We start from the raw sequence: 20,089 nt of genomic DNA on the forward strand, positions 1-20,089 counted from the left end.
TGTTGCGACTTCATCACTGTCATTTTGCAATCGCAAATCGTAAATATCTGATAAATATCCGAATCGCAAATCGTAAATATCTGAGATGCAAGATGTATTTTCATTCACCAATTGGGCACAAATACCCCATACGCCCAAATTTGAATAGTGATGGAGTTGGGGGAGGGTTGATTTTGTCATTTGCAAGTTGAAGTTGCTGGGATTTATAGTTCACCTACAATCAAAGAGCATTCCGAACTCCACCAATGATGGAATTGAACCAATCTTGGCACACAGAAGTCCCATGACCAATAGGAAATACTGGAAGGGTTTGGTGGGCATGGACCTTGAGTTTGGGAGTTGTAGACTCAAAACAATGATGGACGTGGACCAAACTTGGCACGAATACTCAATATGCGCAAATGTGAACACTGGTGGCGTTTGGGGAAAATAGACCTTGGCATTTAGAAGTTGTAGTTGCTGGGATTTATAGTTCGCCGACAATCAAAGACCATTCTGAACTCCACCAACGATGGAATTGAACCAAACTTGGCACACAGACCTCCAATGTCCAACATACTGGGAGACTGGGAAGAATTGACAGTGATTTAGGGGAAGATATAGATACTGGGATGTATAGTTCAACTGCAGTCAAAGTGCACTCTGATTCTCACCAATGATGGACCGGGGTCAAGCATGGCACACAGAACCCCCATGACCAACTGGACATACTGGGTTTGGGGCGAGCTGGCCTTCATTTCTGGGAGTTGTAGTTCACCTACATCCAGAGACACCATGACCACCAACGACAATAGACCGGGACCGAACTTGGCATACATAACTGAACCAACTGAACATAGAGGGGTTTGCGGGGGGGTGCTGACACACCTTGATGGGAAATGTAGTTTATCCTGCAGCCAGAGATCACACTGAACCCCACCGGTGATGCATCCAAAGCAAACTGGCCCAACATAACAAACTTTAAGTCCTGATAGAGTTTATGTGGGTTCACCTGGCATGGTGGGAGTTGTAGTTCACCCACACAACCTTATGCATTTTGTACAATTAAAACATTGACATTTTTCAAATAATCCGGGCAGCGCTGGGCACCCAAGCTAGTCAGAAATAAAGAAGATTGAACTAAATTTACAGCCAAACAACTTTTAGGAGACCAGTAAAAAGGGCGAGCTTATTTGTTTATTAACTGAAAGGACAAGAACACTACAAAACCGAAGCAACAACTTCAGCGTGTCTCGATAATTACATGACAGTTTACATTTACAGAGGAGGGGATGGCCTTCATTTGGTTGGAAATGTCTGACAAAAGGAAAATTAGCAGCAGCTGTTTCAAGGTTTGAAATCTAACATCCTGATGAAAGATTATGTCACGCTCATTAGCAAAGGAATGACATAACTTTGGGTTAGGATATTAGATGGTCTCTCTGGCTGGAAGAAACCTGAACAAGACACTATCATATATATATTTATGTTGTTCGACTTACAATTATTTGGATTATACTGTTTTAATTACTGGATTGTGTTTTTAATCCATGTTACGGCTGGGCTCATCCCCATGTGAGCCACCCCGAGATGGTGGTGGGATATAAAAATAAAATTATTATTATTATATATTATTATCATATGAAACTACAGCAGAAGCAGCCTCAGGCTTCGGGCCCTAAACCTCCCCTCAGGCCAATATTCTGGAGATAAAGAGACAAGGAACAGGACGGCAGCTGGAGGTGGCCAAAGCCTTGAATGTGCTGGTCTGGCCACAGTTCGGCCATCAATGGGGATTGTTGTCCTTTGAAGAAATGTACCCACACGCTCGCTCACACACACTGCACAATTGGAGTCCCCTGGGCACAAAGACTGCTATTGTTTGGAAGGAGAGGGAGAAAGAAAAGAGCACACAGCCGAGAAAAGCAAAGGCTTGTGGTACATTTGTGGGTATGTGAACTTCTTCACCAACTTATTTCGGCCTTCTAGAAGTCTTTGGCTTCATACGGCGATCCCACAAACCATCACACACATATGCAGGGACTTCTACCATAATCTGATCTGAGAGAGAGAGCAAAAAATTGCCTTCTTTCATTTAACTGTGTATTGATTTGTCACCTATTCATCCAGGCCAAGAATTGATAGCCACACTCCTAATGGTGGAGGAGAGCCGTTTAGTGTTTACATGGCTGCAATTCCAACGGAGGACAAAACCGTCAAGACGAGGACAAGGACCCCAGACTGGTAGACCTGCGGGATCTTGAATCCTTTGCCCATGTCCCAGGCCTGTATAGTAACAAGGGAGAGAAATTCGGTAGAATAAGAGCCTCCCTCAGCGGCGGAAAAAAAAAAATCAAAATGAAACGCAGGTCCCCCAAAACGGCTTACATACCAGATGCCGGATTCCGTTCCAAGTGTGGAAGGACAAGGGGAACGCCAGGGCAAACTTTGCGGAATATATAAGAACAGGACCCAGGCTCAGAGACCGGATGAGGTCCAGGTAGTCAGCAAAATGCCCGGGAAGCACCAAAGCGCTTAAGCCGAAGAGTGACACTCCTGGACAAAGACATTTAGGGGGAAATCTGACTTAAACACCGTGCAAATCAAATGAAATCAGTTAAATTAATCCAACTACTCAAACACCTTCACTTTGCCACAACTAAGAAACATCACAGAATACACAAAATCAACTGGAGGGACACATAACCCTGTACAAAAAAGACCAGGCCTTTTTATATACCAACAGTCATGTTATAACGTGTACACTTTGAAAATAATAATAATAAAATAAAAAAATGCCTTCACTCTGCAACAACTAAAAAACATCACAGAATACACAAAAGCTACATGCTGTAGTCCAAATATTTCCAAAATCAACTGGAGGGACACATAACCCTGTACAAAAAAGACCAGGCCTTTTTATATACCAACAGTCATGTTATAACGTGTACACTTTGAAATAAAAAAATACATAAATAAAAATAATAAAATTCATCCTAAAATAGCCAATTGTTCCAATAATAATGAAAATAATAATAAATAAATTAAATAAAATTCATGCTAAAATAGCCAAATGTTCCAATAATAATGATAATAAAAATAAATAAAATTATTCATGCTAAAAATAACCAATTGTTCCAATAATAATGATGATAATAATAATAAATAAAAATAATAAAATTCATGCTAAAAATAGCCAATTGTTCTAATAATAATAATAATAATAATAATAATAATAATAATAATAATAAAGGAATCTTTCTGCCACCATCTTCCCAAAGGGACTCGGGGTGGCTAACAGAAGCATTAAAAATCAACTGGAGGGACACATATAATAATAATAATAATAATAATAATAACAACAACTTTATTTTTGTATCCCGCCTCCATCTCCCATAACCCTATAAGTCAAGAGTCCCTACAGGGAGATGGAGGTGGGATAGAAAAATAAAGTTGTTATTATTATTATTATTATTATTATTATTAGGACCTCCCCAGCAGATTTCAATGCCCATGCCGGTTCGTAGAAGGAGATGCGGTCTCGAAGGTAAGATGAACCGAAAGCTCTCCTCTAGGGATTACTCTCTATGTTTTAAGTTATTTTAATTTTTATAAGATGTTACTGTTTTTATTGATGTAATACTGTTTTGGGCTTGTCCCAGTGTAAGCCGCCCAGAGTCCTTCAGGAGATGGAGCAGGGTATAAATAATAATAATAATATTAACAATATTATAACCCGAATAAAGGGGCTGCTCTTCATCCTGTAATCCTTGGGATATCAATTACTGATGGAAGTATACAATTGCATTCAATGTCATGCCACTGGGGACTAGGGAGGCCTTTGGATTAATACACTCCCCCTCTTCTGATATCCTGATAACAACATCATTGGCAGACAAAACAGAGAAAAGGTTAAAGTACCTAAGCTCATTGCGACCCCTGTGCCACGATGAGAAATGGACATCATCATGGGCAGAGACCACCTGGAAGAGAGAAGAAAGAAAGAAGTGTACATTGCTCTTAAATTCAGAAATAGGAAAACATGGGGAGAGGTGATGCTCCATCATGGAAGACAGAACAGCAAATGGGCTTAGGAAGAGCCAACCATTAGAGCTAGCTCCATGTCTGTGCGCAGAATTATGCAAAGAATCCAGCGAAAGGAGAAAAAAGGACGGAGGAATCTGTGGAGGTGGCTGAACAATGACATTACTCCAATGGTGGGAATCCTGGGAGGGCAGAGGGAAAAAAGAGAGCAATGGGGGTAAAAAGGGACACACAATTGTGAAGTCCAAGACTATTGCTGCCCCATTTGACCAAGAAAAACCAAAGAGAGTGCTCCAAATCCAACGTTCGGTTTTGTTGCCCAAGAGCCAGTGTAGTGCCACAACCTATACACATAATAAAAGTGAAAATATGTGTGTGTGTGGCTGGGGTGTCCACTTCCACAGAACGCTCCCACTTCCACAAATAAATATAGCTCCCACTACTCAGGAGACACCTGCTTCCTGGGAGAAAGGAAATGCAACTGAACATTTTTTTTCACACACAAATAATAATAATAATAACAACAACAACGTGAGAAGAATGGGGATTAAGCCCCCTAGATACCACTTTCTGTTTCCTGGGAGAAAGGAAATGCAACTGAAAATTTTTTGTCACACACAAATAATAATAATAATAATAATAATAATAATAATAATAATAATAATAATAAAACTTTATTTATACCCCGTCACCATCTCCCCAACGGGGACTCGGGGCGGCTTACATGGGGCCATGCCCAGGACAATACAATATAGCAAAATATAAAAACAACATATCATAATACAATTAATAATAATAATAATAATAATACGAACAACAATGTGAGAAGAATGGGGATTAAGCCCCCTAGATACTACTTTCTGCTTCCTGGGAGAAAGGAAATGCAACCGAATAGTTTTTGTCACACACAAATAACAACAACAACAACAACAACAACAACGTGAGAAGAATGGGGATTAAACCCCCTAGATACTACTTTTTGCTTCCTAGGAGAAAGGAAATGCAACTGAACATTTTTTTCCACACACAAATATTATTATTAAATAATATTATTTAAATAATAATAATAATAATAATATTTCACACAAGTAATATTATTTAATAATACTGTAATATTTCACACACAAATGATATTAATAATATTATTAAATGATAATATTTCACACACAAATAATATTATTAAATAATATTATTTAATAATACCCTGGCGATCAATGGGGTGACAGATGTCGTAGCCAGATCGCCCTTACATCCAGATCGCCCTTACATATTACAGTATAATAATACTGTAATAATATTTCACACACAAATAATATTATTAAATAACATTATTTAATAATAATAATAATAATAATAATAATAACAATGTGAGAAGAATGGGGATTAAGCTCCCTAGATATTACTTTCTGCTCCTTGGGAGAAAGGAAATGCAACTGAACGCTTTAAATAAGTATGCTCTTACTGGTAGATGGTAATATGAGGGGAGAGAGGACGCTTTGACTGTGTGTTCTTGTCCCAAAACTGGGCCATTTCTTCTTTTGCTGTCGTTGCCTTGGAGACCGCACTGGAACGAAAACAGCGTGGGATGTCATTTATGTCATTTATTAAGTGTGCTTTCGTCTAAAAAGGGGTCTCGGCTATACATAGCACTTTAATCTACAACACAGTTGACAACAACATGACACATTAAAGTCAAGAGGAATGACAAATTAACAAGTGAAAAAAACCACTAAGTTTAAGAATGCATAGGCAAATACAAAGGGTGCTGAAACCACTGGGTTGTGCAGCTTAATACTGAGTTCACTGAATGGGATTATTTTAACATTTTTATAGAGTTATGGTGCCTTAGAAGGAAAAGCTGCAGGTTTTGAAAGGCAGCAATCATAGCATTAGCACCCACCCTATTATATGCATAACAGTATATGAATTATGGAAAGAAGGGATGTGAAAACTGACAGGAGATGGTTGCAGGTGAAGGAAGGGGAGAATTAACAACTTGAAGTTAAAAACTTACTGTTGTGTGGAGAGTCCTGGGCTAAGACGGACGCAGAGGCAGCGCCGACCAGTTAATCTGAAAGTAAAGACAAAATCTGTGTGCTGAATTTGCGCCATCATGGTTCAATCATCCTGGCAGCCTTTCTTAGCTTCAATCTCAAGTGAATTTTGCAATAACAACTATCATTTTTAAACTAGAGCATTCACAGGGAAGCTTCAGCCTTGTGTTAACTTGCATTTTAACTACAGTACAGTCTCACTTATCCAACGTTCTGGATTATCCAACACATTTTTGTAGTCAATGTTTTCAATGCATCATGATATTTTGGTGCTAAATTCGTAAATACAGTAATTACTACATAGCGTATTGAACTACTTTTTCTGTCAAATTTGTTGTATAACATGATGTTTTGGTGCTTAATTTGTAAAATCATAACCTAATTTGATGTGTAATAGGTTTTTCCTTCATCCCTCCTTATTATCCAAGATATTCGCTTATCTAAGCTTCTGCCGGCCCGTTTATCTTCGATAAAGCTACTGTATATGTATCTTGGGGTTGCTGTGAGTTTTACAAGCTGTATGGCCAAGAGTTCTTTCTCTGACCCTGGACATTCCACAGATATATAAACCCCACTTGCCTAGTTTCCAACAGACCTCACAACCTCTGAGGATGCCTGCCATAAGTGTGGGCAAAACATCAGGAGAGAATGCTTCTGGAACATGGCCGTACAGATCAGAAAACTCACAGCAACACATGATTCCGGCCATAAAACCTTCAACAACACACTTCACTTCACTTTATTTCTTAATTAGTCTCTCTCCACCAGCGACTTACCATTTAAAATATCATTCCACAATATAAAAACATTCAACATAAAAACATTCAACAATGACTATTTGGCAAATTAGATCTGATTTAATTAAACGGACAACCAAACAGCCAAGTCTTGAGCGCTTTTCCAAAAGGTTGCAACTCCGACATTGCTCTAACATATATATGGAGGCAATGAGTTCCACAGAACTGGTCGAAAAGGCTCTAAGCCTTGTAGCTTCCAGGTGTACCTCCCTAGGGCCCCGTACGTATAGGACACTGAATGACTGTGTCACCAAATGATGCATAAAAAGCGTGTCACCGACATTAACCTGTTGGAAAGCTCTGGCTTAGGTACTAGTTCCATCTAGTGGTCTTTTGAGGGTGAAGCAGTTAAAAATCTAATTTACTGACCTATCTTGGACTTTCAAGAAAAGCAGGAGTTTTTAACTTCAATAAATGGAATGAATAATATGTCGGTTACCACTCTTTGGGACAGAAATACTGCTACTACTGTGTTGTTGAAGGCTTTCACGGCCGGGATTGCAGGGTTGTTGTATGTTTTCCGAGCTGTATGACCATGTTCCAGAAGTATTCTCTCCTGACGTTTCGCCCACATCTATGGCAGGCATCCTCTGAGGATGTGGGCGAAACGTCAGGAGAGAATACTTCTGGAATATGGCCATACAGCCCGGAAAACATACAACACTGCTACTACTACTATTATTATTATCATTATTATTAACTTTATTTCTACCATGCAGCAATTACGAGGGAGGCAAACTGGTTCTGGACATCATAATAAATTGTAGACTACAAGTCAAGTAGTTGGGGCCCCCAGTGGCGCAGCGTATTAAAGCACTGAGCTGCTGAACTTGTGGTCACAGGTTCGAATCCGGGGAGCGGAATGAGCGTCTGCTGTTAGCTCCAACTTTTGCCAACCTAGCTGTTCAAAATCATGCAAATGTGATGTACCGCTCCTATTGGCAGGAAGGTAATGGTGCTCCATGAAGTCATGCCGGCCACATGACCTTGGAGGTGTCTACGGACAACGGCGGCTCTTTGGCTTAGAAATGGAGATAAGCACCAACTCCCAGAGTCAGACACGACTGGACATAACGTAAGGGAAACTTTTACCTTTTTACAAGTCAAGTGTGTTCTATGGCTCTGTAAAGATCATTTTACCAAGGGACACTGTCAACTCAAGAACTATGAGTACACTCAGTTGATCAAACATTGGTCTACGAAGATACAGTAATAAACAGATCCACATTCATGTGTCATGGCACCAAAGTTCAATCCATGGGTTGAGATGACTTAAGCCTGTCATCCAAAGTGCTACAAAAGTTGTACAACAAATAATCTTTATTATTATTATTATTATTATTCATGTCAGGAGCAACTTGACTCACTTCTGGAGTGAGAGAATTGGCCGTCTGCAAGGACGTTGCCCAGGGGATGCCCGGATGTTTTTGATGTTTTTACCATCCTTGTGGGAGGCTTCTCTCATGCCCCCGCATGGAGCTGGAGCTGATAGAGGGAGCTCATCCGCACTCTCCCCGGGTGGGATTCGAACCTGGCAGCTTTCAGGTCAGCAACCCAACCTTCAAGTCACGAGGCTTTAGTCCACTACTCCAACCCAGATCATTTTCAATATATAAAATAACATTTAGGGGATACACAGGGCAAGCTCTGAGTTCCCTTCGGGGTGAGAAGGGTGGGATATAAGTATTGGAAATAAACAAACTACCAATGATAGCAAAGGGGGGGGGGAGAATAAAACCAACTGAGTTCCCACTCTCCAGCTAATAGTTATCAATACTAAAATATCTTACATTATCTACATTAATAGGTAAGTTTCAGATCTCAACCAACCCCACTGTTTCCATTCCACTCTTTTGTGTCATCTGACATGATTGAAAGTGCCACTGAAAGGGCAGGTTACTGTCACGGCTCAGCAAGCATCACATTTCTGTTCCAAACGGACACCGCCGGCAAGAAGCAAATTGAATGTTTCAAGGTTTTTCATCGCTGAGACAAACCAGGACCCAGAGGCTACAGAAGCTATTTTGGACAGATCCAGCCAAAGTACTGTCAGGCTGACATTCAAATGTGACGGAGAGGGGAGAGAGACTCACAATCTGTCATGGCTCAAAGATTATAAACTGAAATATGTTTAGATATCTGAAAGGATGTCACATTGAAGGGGTGGGGGAGACAGGCTTGTTTTTTGCTGCTCAAGAGACTAGGTCACAATGGAGCAATGGATTCAAACTGCAGGAAAAGAAATATCACCTAAACATTAGGAAGAACTTCCTGATGATAAGAGCTGTTCAACAACAGGATATGCTGCCTGGACGTTATCCGTAGACACCTCCAAGGTCATGTGGCCACTGACATGACTGCATGGAGCACCAATGTCACCTTCCCGCCAATTGGAGCGGTACCTATTGATCTACTAACATTTGCATGTTTTCAAACTGTTAGGCTGGCAGAAGCTGGGGTTAATAGCGGGAGTTGACAGAAAAAGTAGTTCAATCCGCAGTAATCTTATGTTGTAATTACTGTATTTACGAATTTAGCACCAAAATATCACGATATATTGAAAACATTGACTACAAAAATGGCTTGGATAATCCAGAAGCTTGGATAAGCGAGGCTTGGATAAGTGAGACTCTACTGTATAAGCAGCTAGGGATATTTAGCTTGGGGTGAATAAGGCTGAGAGAAATAATAAATAATAATTTTTGTGTGTGTGTCAGGAACAACCTGAGTCGCTTCTGGTGTGAGAGAATTGGCCGTCTACAAGGACGTTGCCCAGGTGACGCCTGGATGTTTTGATGTTTTTACCATCCTTGTGGGAGGCTTCTCTCATGTCCCTGCATGGAGCTGGAGCTGATAGAGGGAGCTCTCCCTGGGTGGGATTCGAACCTGGCAACCTTCAGGTCAGCAACCCAACCTTCAAGTCACAAGGCTTTAATCCTCTACGCCACCAGAGGCTCCTGATTAATAATTTAAAAAAACTTTATTTATACCCCGCCACCAACTCCCCGCGGGGACTCGGGGCGGATCACATGGGGCAAAGCCCGGTCAACATAGTTCACAGAAGTATATTGTTTTTAACTGTTTAATGCCTATTTTTTTATTGCTCTATGCTTTATTTTATTGTATTGTTGTTTATTGGCATTGAATTTTGCCAGATTTGTAAGCCGCCTTGACTCCCCTCGGGTGAGAAAGGCGGGATAGAAATGACGTAAATAAATAGAATAAATAAATAAATGACATAAATACATTTGCACAATATACACAAGTGAAAACACGATAAGGTAATACAGTAGAGTCTCACTTATCCAACATTCTGAATTATCCAACGCATTTTTGTAGTCAATGTTTTCAATACATCATGATATTTTGGTGCTAAATTCGTAAATACAGTAATTACTACATAGCATTACTGAGTACTGAACTACTTTTTCTGTCAAATTTGTTGTATAACATGATGTTTTGGTGCTTAATTTGTAAAATCATAACCTAATTTAATGTTTCATAGGCTTTTCCTTAATCTCTCCTTATTATCCAACATGTTCGCTTATCCAACGTTCTGCCGGCTGTTTATGTTGGTTAAGTAAGACTCTACTGTATTTACGAATGTAGCACCAAAACATTGCAACATTGACTACAAAAACAATGACTACTAAAAGGCAGGCGGCCTTGGATAATACAAAACCATGGATAAGTGAAGCTTGGATAAGTGAACCTCTACTGTATTTAGCTTGGGGTGAAGAAGGCTGAGAGAAAGGGACAGGAGAGTCATGTTGACATATTTAATTATTACTATTAATTATTACTACTAATAATAATTTATTATTATATTTGGAAGAAGGAGAAATAAGCTTCTGTTGCTGCTCTGGAGGCACATAAGGGCCTGAGAGGAAGGCCTGTTCAAGGGTAGCAACCTAGGCCTCGCCAGGCCTGCCAAGGGCGAGACGGCCTTCTCCACCCTCCAAGGGCCTCACCCACACGGTCCTTCCCCCAAAGCGGTGGGCACGGCCTCCCCGGGCTCCCTTCGCCCTCTCCCTCGCCTTCCGCCCTTCCTCTCGGCCCCAAGGCCTCCCCGTCCCGCTCCCTTCCAGTCACCTCAGCAAAGAGAGCGCCATCTTGCCCAGATGCCGTCCCTTCCAGCAAGCGGAAGTGACGTCACTGCCCTTCTTCCGTCGTCGGGAGGAGAGAAGGGCGGAAGGGAAGAGTGTAGTCAACACGAGGCAGAGGAAGACTTAGGCGGGTGTTTTGGACTACAACTCCCACAATTCCCAACAGCTTCGTCTAAGGATGGTGATTATTAGAAGTACAGTAGAGTCTCACTTATCCAACACTCGCTTATCCAACGTTCTGGATTATCCAACGCACTTTTGTAGTCAATGTTTTCAATGCATCGTGATATTTTGGTGCTAAATTGTAAATACAGTAATTACTACATAGCATTACTGTATTTGGACTACTTTTTCTGTCAAATTTGTTGTATAACATGATGTTTTGGTGCTTAATTTGTAAAATCATAAACTAATTTGATGTTTAATAGGCTTTTCCTTAATGCCTCCTTATTTTCCAACATATTCGCTTATCCAACATTCTGCCGGCCCGTTTATGTTGGATAAGTGAGACTCTACTGTACTCATTGTTAGCTTGACTGTTTTTTCAAACTGTATCCTGATATAATGGGGCCTGCTATAAATCACATAGGGGCTAAGTTGGATCCAGCCTGGTTGCATCTCCCATCAATCCCAGATGTGGTGGGCTGAGACTCCCATCACCCCCAGATCTGGCTGGATTGGGACTGGCAATGATGTAGCTCCCCGGATGTGGGATGTACTCAAGTCCCATTTTATTTATTTATTTCGTGTAAAAAGCATTGCATAACAAATACATTTTAAAATGATGAAAAAAAGGGAATCACAAACAAAACTACGGTTAGGTGGATCTGTAATTGGCTAAGCGAACGAACCCAAAGGGTGATTCTTACCAATGCGTCGTCTTCATTTTGGAAAGAAGTCACGAGTGGAGTGCCGCAGGGCTCTGTCCTGGGCCCGGTTCTGTTCAACATCTTTACTAACAACTTAGACGAAGGGTTAGAAGGCACGATCATCAAGTTTGCAGACGACACCAAACTGGGAGGGAGAGCCAACACTCCAGAAGACAGGAGCAGAATCCAAAATGATCTTGACAGACTAGAGAGATGGGCCGAAACTAACAAAATGAAGTTCAACAGGGACAAATGCAAGATACTTCATTTCGGCAGAAAAAATGGAAATCAAAGATACAGAATGGGGGACGCCTGGCTTGACAGCAGTACATGTGAAAAAGACTTTGGAGTCCTCGTAGACAACAAGTTAAACATGAGCCAACAATGTGATGCGGCAGCTAAGAAAGCCAACGGGATTCTGGCCTGCATCAATAGGGGAATAGCGTCTAGATCCAGGGAAGTCCTGCTCCCCTCTATTCTGCCTTGGTCAGACCACACCTGGAATCACACTGTGTCCAATTCTGGGCATCACAGTTGAAGGGAGATGTTGACAAGCTGGAAAGCGTCCAGAGGAGGGCGACTAAAATGATCAAAGGTCTGGATGTTGTCGACCGCGCTTTAGGGGATCGGGCCCTTAAGGAGAGTCCCGATCCGGTCCTGAGAGAACGGACCTTGGCGGAGCCAATAGGAAAATATGAGCCGCAATTCAACCTGAAGCCGAAATGAAGAAGGTCCGCCAAAGTTGAAGGAAAATCCGCCAAGGAGTCTTTATTGAGCGATTCAGCTGAAGAGGACTCTAGTAGTGATCATTCAGTCTACTAGGGTACCATATAATCAAAATAAAGCCATATTTATACAATGTTTCAGTCTGACAGCCCCTTGAATTTCCCGCCCCGCTCCCCCACCCATCTGATCGCGGATAGGCTAGAGGGTTGAACGAGGCGGGCTTTCGTTTCCCGCCTTGCTCTGCTGGCCCAATAGGGAGCTGCTTTTTGTCCCCACTCGAGCCAATCAGGGAGGAGAAGGCGGGAGTTATTGGAACAATGAAGTGACAGGGCAGGAAAGATCGGATTAATTCCTGTCCGGCCGATTTCTAAAGGGATTAATGACAGCAATCAAGGGTTCCTGTCACGTACACAGATTTCAGATATGCCTTGGGGTGTCAGAGGTGGAAGTAGGGATGGGTGGTGATGGGCTCAGCAGGGCGCCTTCCTGAGGTGTCCTGGATTTCCTTTTGGAGGAGATATGACAATGTTTGCCTTGAGGGCGAATCACCTTTAGGTCAAATACTCCGAATTCGGCGACTCAAGCCCTATATTGTCCATGCAATCTGAATTTGATTGGGTTAAGCGGCAGCGGATTAACCTTTTGTTTTTGGGAAGGTAAGCCTGGGTCATAGAAAATGGGGCAGGTTCTGGGGTTCAAGTTGAGTTCGAAATATTCCCTATTTGATTTCATGACTTGGCAATTATATGAAATAAAATGAAAAATAAAATAAAGTTGGAATATAAACCCAGCTGGGAAAAATACATATTTTCCGGGGATCCCAAAGAGTACAAATACATATAGGCAGATAGATAGATTTCAAGGAAGTAAGGGAGAATCCATAGAGGTGGGTTACATTGCATAAAGGGGAATCATGAATGATATAAACAATTGAGAACATTTGATAAGAACGAAGTTCACAACATCTGGGGAACCCAATATGGAAATTCATAAAAGTGGAGTTTTAGCAGCATGATTTTACAATTCATGAAGTTAGCCCAACGATCAGAAATTCATACAACAGTGATTCATGAGGGTGTCCAGGTACATAGAATATGAAAATTCACGGATACATTGGGAAAAGAGTTCATCTGTGGTGGAAGGAATTCATAGAGATGGCATGGGGAAGAGGCACATGTGGGTTGCAGTCTTTGGAAGTATAAGATTTCATAAGTTCAGGGGTAGGTTTGGGGAAGAGTGTTCTTCTCATTCATAAAATTATGAAGGTGTGAATGAAACGTGGAGGGCGCCCGTCCAGGCACCCTCCTGGCAGCTGTAGAGAGGGTGAAGGTCCTTGGAGAACTATGTCTCCCCAGCGGGAGAGCGATCCCCCCATCCCCAGTTCACAGAAAGGGACCAGGGATCTCCTAAAACCATCCCGCGGGTCGCGGGGAGAGGAAAGTCCGGGATAAGGCTGGAAGAGAGCAGTCTGGCTTGAAAGGAGCAGTCGGTTCCGTTTGACAGTCAGCTGATGAGGTGCCGAGAACTGGACCGATTTTGGTTCCGCTGGTGGTCCTTGAGTCAGGAGCCTTAGAAAGGGTTAGAACTAAAAGAAGAGCGTGCTAGGGGTAATTTTGATAAAGATATGAGCCAATTTGTATCGTCCGCTGTATTAATCTATGGCGGAGGAGCCTCAGCCAGAGTTAAAAGGACGGACGGGTTAGAGAGAGAGAGAGGGGGGGGGGAATGCGTGCAAAAGAAGGAGTCAGGGAAAGACACAAAATAACCAGATAGAGAGTGTTACTGTTAAAAATGAATGCTACTTTTATTGGGGGGATTTGTTACATAGTTCAGGGAAGGGGAAAGTGAAGAAGAAAAGATCTTTTAATAATAGTCTGCTGCGGTCCCGCTCCGTTCCTTTTGGTGATGGATCTGCGGAACTCTCCGCTGCGGGTTCAAATCAATTTGAAAGCCGGGGTCACGGTCATCATGGAGAACAAGCCCTATGAGGAGCGGCTTAAAGAGCTGGGCATGTTTAGCCTGCAAAAGAGAAGGCTGAGAGGAGACATGATAGCCATGTACAAATACGTGAGGGGAAGTCCTAGGGAGGAGGGAGCAAGCTTGTTTTCTGCTGCCCTGCAGACTAGGACACGGAACAATGGCTTCAAACTACAGGAAAGGAGATTCCACCTGAACATCAGGAAGAACTTCCTCACTGTGAGAAGGGCTGTTCGACAGTGGAACTCTCTGCCCCGGACTGTGGTGGAGGCTCCTTCCTTGGAGGCTTTTAAGCAGAAGCTGGATGGCCATCTGTCGGGGGTGCTTTGAATGCGATTTCCTGCTTCTTGGACTGGATGGCAACTAAATAGTTTTAGACCAAAAGCGGGCAACAGCAACCGCACTGTCCGTAGCTTTAAACAATTCCTCCTCCGTGCATGAGGCAGGGCATTGTGGGCAAGCATACATATGTGGAGTTGTTTGTTCTGCTCCACAGTCACACAAGGTGGAGGATTCCTCCAGGTAGTGCCACCTTGCCAAGTTGTCTTTAGATCTGCCCACTCCACTTCTGAGTCTGTTCAGGGACTTCCATGTTGCCCATTCTTGGTTTGCCCCTGGAGGAAGGAAGACCCTCTTGGGGGGCCATCCAGTTAGAATTGCCAGGTTCTAGGGTGCCCAGAGGGACACCCTTGCTGTTGCTGGAGGAACATCCAGAGGAGTGGTGGTTCTCACGAAGCCCTTCCTTGACTTGAGTCTGGTGGGAGGAGGCTGATAGCCATGCAGTGGGGGGCTTTCACAATGTTTGACCTTTTTTCTCTCACCGTTAGCAGCAACTTCCCGTCGCACATCAGGAGGGGCAATGCCAGCTAACTTGTAGAGTTTATCAACAGGTGTAGGTTTAAGGCATCCCGTGATGATTCTGCATGTTTCATTCAGTGCTATGTCCACCTGCTTTGCATGGGCAGACTTGTGCCAAACAGGACAGGCGTACTCAGCAGTTGAGAAAGACAAGGCCAGGGCTGAGGTTCTTATTACTTGTGGGTCTGCTCCCCATGCGCTGCCAGTCTGTTTCCGCAGGATGTTGTTGCGTGCAGCTACTTTGTGCTTGGTGTTCATGCAGTGTTTCCTATATGTTAGTGTGATCGAGGTGACCACCCTCCCCCCCAGGACTTTGTAAAAGATAGTTCAAAAATCAAGACTTTATGTTTATGTTCCATATATTTATAGTAGAAGGTGATTGAGACTTTTTACTGGAGTTTACTGTGGATTATCCCTGCACTCTGAGGCAAGAGATAACAACTTCATGAATTGTAAAATCATGCTGCTAAAACTCCACTTTTATGAATTTCCATGCTGGGTTCTCCAGATGTTATGAACTTCGTTCTTATTAAATATTTTCAATTGTTTATACCATTCATGATTCCCCTTTATGCAATGTAACTCACTTTTATGGATTCTCCCTTATTTCCATTAAATCTATCTATCTGCCTATATGTATTTGTACTCTTTGGGATCCCCGGAAAATATGTATTTCTCCCAGCATGGTTTAATATTCCAACTTTATTTTATTTTTCATTTTATTTCATATAATTGTCAAGTCATGAAATCAAATAGGAAATATTTTGAACTCAACCTGAACCCCAGAACTTATCCCATTTCCTATGACCCAGGCTTCCTTTCCCAAAAACAAAAGGATAATCTGCCACCGCAAAACCCAATCAAATTCAAATTGCATGGACAATATAGGGCTTGAGTCGCCGAATTCAGAGTGTTGACCTAAAGGTGATTCGCCCCAAGGCAAACATTGTCATATCTCACCCAAAGGAAAAACCAGGACACCTCAGGAAGGCGCCCTGCCGAGCCTGTCAATATGGCTCATCACCACCCATCTTTGCTTCCACCTCTGACACCCCAAGGCATATCTAAAATCTGTATACGTGACAGAAACCCGGACACCTTTGATTGCTGCCATTAATCACCCTTTAGAAATCGGTCTAGCAGGACTTAATCCGCCAGCTCCTGTCCTGTCACCTCATTGTTTCAATAACTCCCGCCTTCTCTTTCCTGATTGGCCCTAGTAGAGACAAAAGGCAGCTTCCTATTGGGCCAACGGAGCAAGGCGGGAAACGAAAGCCCGCCTCGTTCAACCTTCTAGCCTATCAACGATCAGATGGGCGGGGGAGCAGGGCGGGAAATTCAAAGGGCTGTTAGACTGAAACTTTGTATAAATATGGCTTTATTTTGATTGTATGGGACCCTAGTAGACCGAATGATCGCTACTAGAGTCCTCTTCAGCTGAATCGCTCAATAAAGACTCCTTGGCGGATTTTCCTTCAACTTTGGCGGACCTTCTTCATTTCGGCTTCAGGTTGTATTGCGGCTCGTAATTCTCCTTTTGGCTTCGCCAAGGTCCGTTCTCTCAGGACCGGATCGGGTCTCTCCTTAAGGGCCCGATCCCCTAAAATGCGGTCGACAACATTAGTGTTCGGTCTAAGGTGACACCAAGGTATTTAGGATGGAAACAGTGTTCGAGCTCTTGGCCTTCCCAAGTGACTTTCAGTTTCCTGTTGGCTTCGCGGTTACGTAGGTGGAAAGCACACACTTGTGTCTTGGCAGGGTTAGGCTTCAGGTGGTTCTCTTTGTAGTAGCTGGAGAGGTCTTTCAAGGCATTGGTGAGTTGCTTTTCAACTGTTTCAAAATCTTTCGCTTGTGTTGTAAGGCCAAGGTCATCAGGCTGCCGATATGCTACTGGGCCCAATTTAAAGTGCTGGTTTTGACCTGCAAAGTCCTAAACCAGGGGTCCCCAAACTAAGGCCCGGGGGCCGGATGCGGCCCATCGAAGCCATTTATCCGGCCCCACGGCACAAGGGCAGAAGGGGGTTGGGCTAAGTAACCCAAGGGGTCTCTTTTTCTCTTACAACCATTATTATTATTATTATTATTATTATTATTATTATTATTATTATTGAGGCTGGGTGGCCATCTATCAGGGATGCTTTGCTTGTGCTTTTGGTGCACACAGGCAGAAGGGGGTTGGACTAAATGGCCCAAGGGGTCTCTTCCAACCCTCTTTCTTCCTCCTCCTCCTCCTCCTCCTCCTCTTCTTCTTCTTCTTCTTCTTCTTCTTCTTCTTCTTCTTCTTCACATTGACGCTGGGTGGTCATCTGTCAGGGGTGCTTTGCTTGTGCTTTCGATGCACGAAGCAGAAGGGGATTGGACTCAATGGCCCAAAGGGTGTCTTCCAACCCTCTTTTTTATTGTTATTGTTATTATTATTTATTTATATATTTATTTATTTATTATTGCTCGGTGGCCAACTATAGTCCGGCCCTCCAACGGTCCAAAGGATCGTGAACTGGCCCCCTGTTTAAAAAGTTTGGGGATCCCTGCCCTAAACGGTTCTGGTCCAACTTACCTGTCCGAACGCATCTCCTATCAGCTCACAAGAACCTTAGGATCATCCGGGGAGGCCCTGCTCTCGATCCCACCTGCCTCACGAGCATGGCTGGTGGGGATGAGAGACAGGGCCTTCTCGGTGGTGGCTCCTCGGCTATGGAACTCCCTCCCCAGTGACATCCGGCAGGCTCCATCCCTTCTGGAGTTTAGAAAGAAGTTGAAAACCTGGCTATGTGCGCAAGCATTTAATGAATGAACTCAAGTTAATGTTGACATGGATTGCATTAAGGCTCTTGCACAAGGTCTGATGGTTGATTGGCATATATATTCGGTGTTGCACTGTGTTATATCTTTTATATATCGTAATTTATTATGTTATTTTAACTATTTTAACTGTTTTATTATTGTATTGTATTATGATATACTGGTAGTGATCCTGCCAGTTGTGTAAGCCGCCCTGAGTCCACTCAGGGAGAAGGGCGGGGTAGAAATATCGGAAATAAAATCAGCATATATAAAGCTCTTTGTGAGTGGTGGTTGTGGCTGATCGTTTATGAAGATGTTAAATAAGGTCGGTGCAAGAACGCTGCCTTGGGGTAAAGTCCCATCATCCTCTGTCATGTCTCCTGAAACCCATCACTATTTTAGATTGGATCATGATGGGTGCGTATCCTGGCTATGCGAGCAAGCGTTCAAAGAATAAGTTTTGTTGGCTTCGACTCGGGCTGGACTACGGTTAATGTACAAGGTTTTGTGGATGAATGGCTCAAGTATTTTGTATTGTTAAAAATCTGTATTTAACTGCTTATGTTTTAATTTTTTTGTATTGTTGTGTATTAGCATCGAATTCTGCCAGTTTTGTAAGCCACCCTGAGTCCCTTTAAGTATAAATAAAATAAGTATAAATATACATATACATAAACAGTGATGCTTGAGCAGTGATGACATGATCGTCAGCATAGATGAAACTATGCTGGTCAGTGTCCACCAAACCATTCCAGTATTTTCTGTCGGTCATGTGGGCCAAGTTTGGTTCAATTCCATCGTTGGTGGAGTTCAGAATGCTCTTTGATTGTAGGTGAACTATAAATCCCAGCAACTACAACTCCCAAATGCCAAGGTCTATTTTCCCCAAACTCCACCAATGTTCACATTTGGGCATATTGAGCATTGGTGCCAAGTTTGGTCCAGATCCATCGTTGTTTGGCCACATGACCTTGGAGGTGTCTATGGACAATGCCATCTCTTCGGCTGAGAAATGGAGATTTCCCCCAGAGTCAGACATGACTGGACTTAACATCAGGGGAAACCTTTACCTTTACCTTTACAATATAGTAATTTAATGCTTATATTGTGCTATGCGACTGATATATTGTATGTTCATTTGATTTGTAAGCCGCTCTGAGTCCCCTTCGGGGTGAGAAGAGTGGGATATAAATGTAGTAAATAAATACATTAATAATAATAATAATAATAATAATAATAATAATAATAATAATAATAATAAAGCTGATAAGGAGAAAACCTGGCTCTGGCTCACGAATGGGACCCTGAAGAAGGAGACAGAGGGCCTGATCCTTGCAGCCCAGGAGCAAGACATCAGGACAAAGGCAATTCAGGCCAAGATCGAAAAATCAGCTGATGACCCAAAATGCAGATTGTGCAAGGAAACCGACGAAACCATAGACCATATCCTCAGCTGCTGTAAGAAAATCGCACAGACAGACTACAAACAGAGGCACAACTATGTGGCCCTAATGATTCATTGGAACTTATGCCTCAAGTACCACCTCCCAGCAGCAAAGAACTGGTGGGATCACAAACCTGCAAAAGTCTTGGAAAATGAGCACGCAAAGATACTGTGGGACTTCCGAATCCAGACTGACAAAGTTCTGGAACACAACACACCAGACATCACAGTTGTGGAAAAGAAAAAGGTTTGGATCATTGATGTCGCCATCCCAGGTGACAGTCGCATTGACGAAAAACAACAGGAAAAACTCAGCCGCTCTCAGGACCTCAAGATTGAACTGCAAAGACTCTGGCAGAAACCAGTGCAGGTGGTCCCGGTGGTGATGGGCACACTGGGTGCCGTGTCAAAAGATCTCAGCCGGCATTTGGAAACAATAGACATTGACAAA

At 42.7% G+C, this 20,089-nt stretch overlaps 1 protein-coding gene across 1 annotated transcript; it reads right to left on the reverse strand.

The window, feature by feature from the left end:
* Positions 1 to 1,154: 1,154 nt before the first annotated feature.
* sdhc (succinate dehydrogenase complex subunit C) lies at positions 1,155 to 11,085 on the reverse strand. Its single transcript, XM_062964926.1, has 6 exons — positions 10,967 to 11,085; positions 6,038 to 6,094; positions 5,486 to 5,587; positions 3,901 to 3,962; positions 2,372 to 2,535; positions 1,155 to 2,265 (listed from the first exon to the last, which is right to left on the reverse strand). Exons 1-6 carry the CDS (start codon positions 10,984 to 10,986, stop codon positions 2,161 to 2,163), a joined length of 510 nt encoding a protein of 169 aa, XP_062820996.1. The 5' UTR covers positions 10,987 to 11,085; the 3' UTR covers positions 1,155 to 2,160.
* Positions 11,086 to 20,089: the final 9,004 nt, after the last annotated feature.

Source organism: Anolis carolinensis, unplaced genomic scaffold (genome assembly GCF_035594765.1).
Source record: "Anolis carolinensis isolate JA03-04 unplaced genomic scaffold, rAnoCar3.1.pri scaffold_14, whole genome shotgun sequence".
Taxonomy (NCBI): Eukaryota; Metazoa; Chordata; class Lepidosauria; order Squamata; family Dactyloidae; genus Anolis; species Anolis carolinensis.